The sequence below is a fragment of the Corapipo altera genome, unplaced genomic scaffold (genome assembly GCF_003945725.1).
Source record: "Corapipo altera isolate COAL_440 unplaced genomic scaffold, ASM394572v1 52878, whole genome shotgun sequence".
In the NCBI taxonomy this organism is placed as follows: Eukaryota; Metazoa; Chordata; class Aves; order Passeriformes; family Pipridae; genus Corapipo; species Corapipo altera.
The window spans coordinates 1-1556 of NW_020890776.1; the positions used below are offsets into that span (position 1 = coordinate 1).

The following is a 1556-nucleotide window of genomic DNA, read 5'->3' on the forward strand; positions in this document are numbered from 1 at the left end:
GGAGAGGGCAGACAGGGGATGTCCAAATCAATGGCCCACAACCCATTGTGCTGCTTTATCTTCCATTTCAGAGCAACAAGCCCAGGAACTTGGTGAGTATCATTTTCTTCTGTTCATGGGAGTCTCCTCTGTGTTTTTCATGTGTGCCCTTGTTTTGGGCAGAGAACAAATACAGAATTATTTTCAGAAATATTATTTTCCATTGGTCTCTGTGTGGTTTTAGGCTCTTCCCTGTAATTGTTCTGTACTAAGAAGAAAATTCTTTCAGTTGTCAAAGTCCAAACTGACCATAAATGCATGTCAGAGTCAGGACAGGCAGCGTGATTGGATTTGTAGGAAATGGGTGGAGCCCTTCCATGTAGTCAGACACTGAAGTTTTGAAGCAACTCACTGTGAGATGATTTTGACAAAGATAACAACAATTCAGAAAATGTGCACCTCCACTGGCATATCATTCCCTTGAGCTAACCCAGCCCCAGTGTGTTCCATTGCCTCTGACCTGTGGGTTCTGTGGTTTTTTTTAAGCATGGAGAAGACATGCAGTGCCTATAGAAGAAGGTAACTAAGTCTGGTCTTTCCTGGTGCTGAATCATTTTGCCTGCTTTAATGGCCCTTCCTGGCAGTTCCCCTCCTGCAAGTGATGCTGCTGGGACCAGGCATGCTTCTGCTGAGCCTTCCTTTCCTTTGGTGCATGTCCCACTTCCAGGCAAATCTGGAGGATCGTTGTCCTCGGTGAGCTGTGTGCAATTCTTCATCCTGGAGCTCTGCTGATGATCCTCTTCCCTCTCTGCTCCCTCTGTTCTCTCTGCTGCAGTGTCTCTTCCTTGCCCTCATGTTGTCACCTTGTGCACCTTGCCATGCCCCACTCTGCCAGCTCTCCCTCCCCCCCTGCTTCTTCCTTAGGCAGCCCCAGCAAAGATGTGTCCTGGGCCGAGCTCTGCCCTGATGTGTTGATTCCATCTCTCCTGCAGCAAATGTGGTTCTGGATCCAGACACAGCCCACTGTGACCTTGTTCTGTCTGACAGTGACAAAAGTGTGACACGACTTGACACACGACAGGACATCCCCGACACCCCTGAGAGATTTAACCCGTGGCGCTGCGTTCTGGGCTGTGAGGGCTTCACCTCGGGGAGACACTACTGGGAGGTGGAGGTGGAGGATGCAGGAGGATGGGCTGTGGGGGTGTCTAGAGAAGATGTGAGAAGGAAGGGTGATATTGAGTTTAAACCAGAGGAGGGCATATGGGCAGTGGGGAACTGGGCAGGGCACTTCCAAGCTCTCACCTCCCCTGATCGCATTCCCCTTCCCAAAATACCGGCTCCAAAGCGGATCCGGGTCTCTCTGGATTATGAAATGGGACAGGTGTCATTTTTCAGTGTTGATGAGAAGATTCCCATCTTCGTGTTTCCACTGGCATCATTTGGGGGGATAAAAGTCCACCCTTGGGTCTGGCTGGGTCCTGGGACATTTCTGAAAATATGGCCCTGATGAATAGGAAGGAGGAAGACAAGGCTTTTTTAAGGGACCTGGGGAGTTCAGACTCACAGTAAGATTG

The 1556-nt window shown here is 49.8% G+C and overlaps 1 protein-coding gene across 1 annotated transcript; it reads left to right on the forward strand.

Annotated features, from left to right (window-relative positions):
• Positions 1–4: 4 nt before the first annotated feature.
• Positions 5–1550, forward strand: LOC113942475 (butyrophilin subfamily 1 member A1-like; the record flags this gene model as incomplete). Its single annotated transcript, XM_027633601.1, has 3 exons — positions 5–92; positions 526–558; positions 972–1550. Coding segments are annotated over 3 exons (639 nt in total), but the record flags the coding sequence as incomplete, so codon positions are not given.
• Positions 1551–1556: the final 6 nt, after the last annotated feature.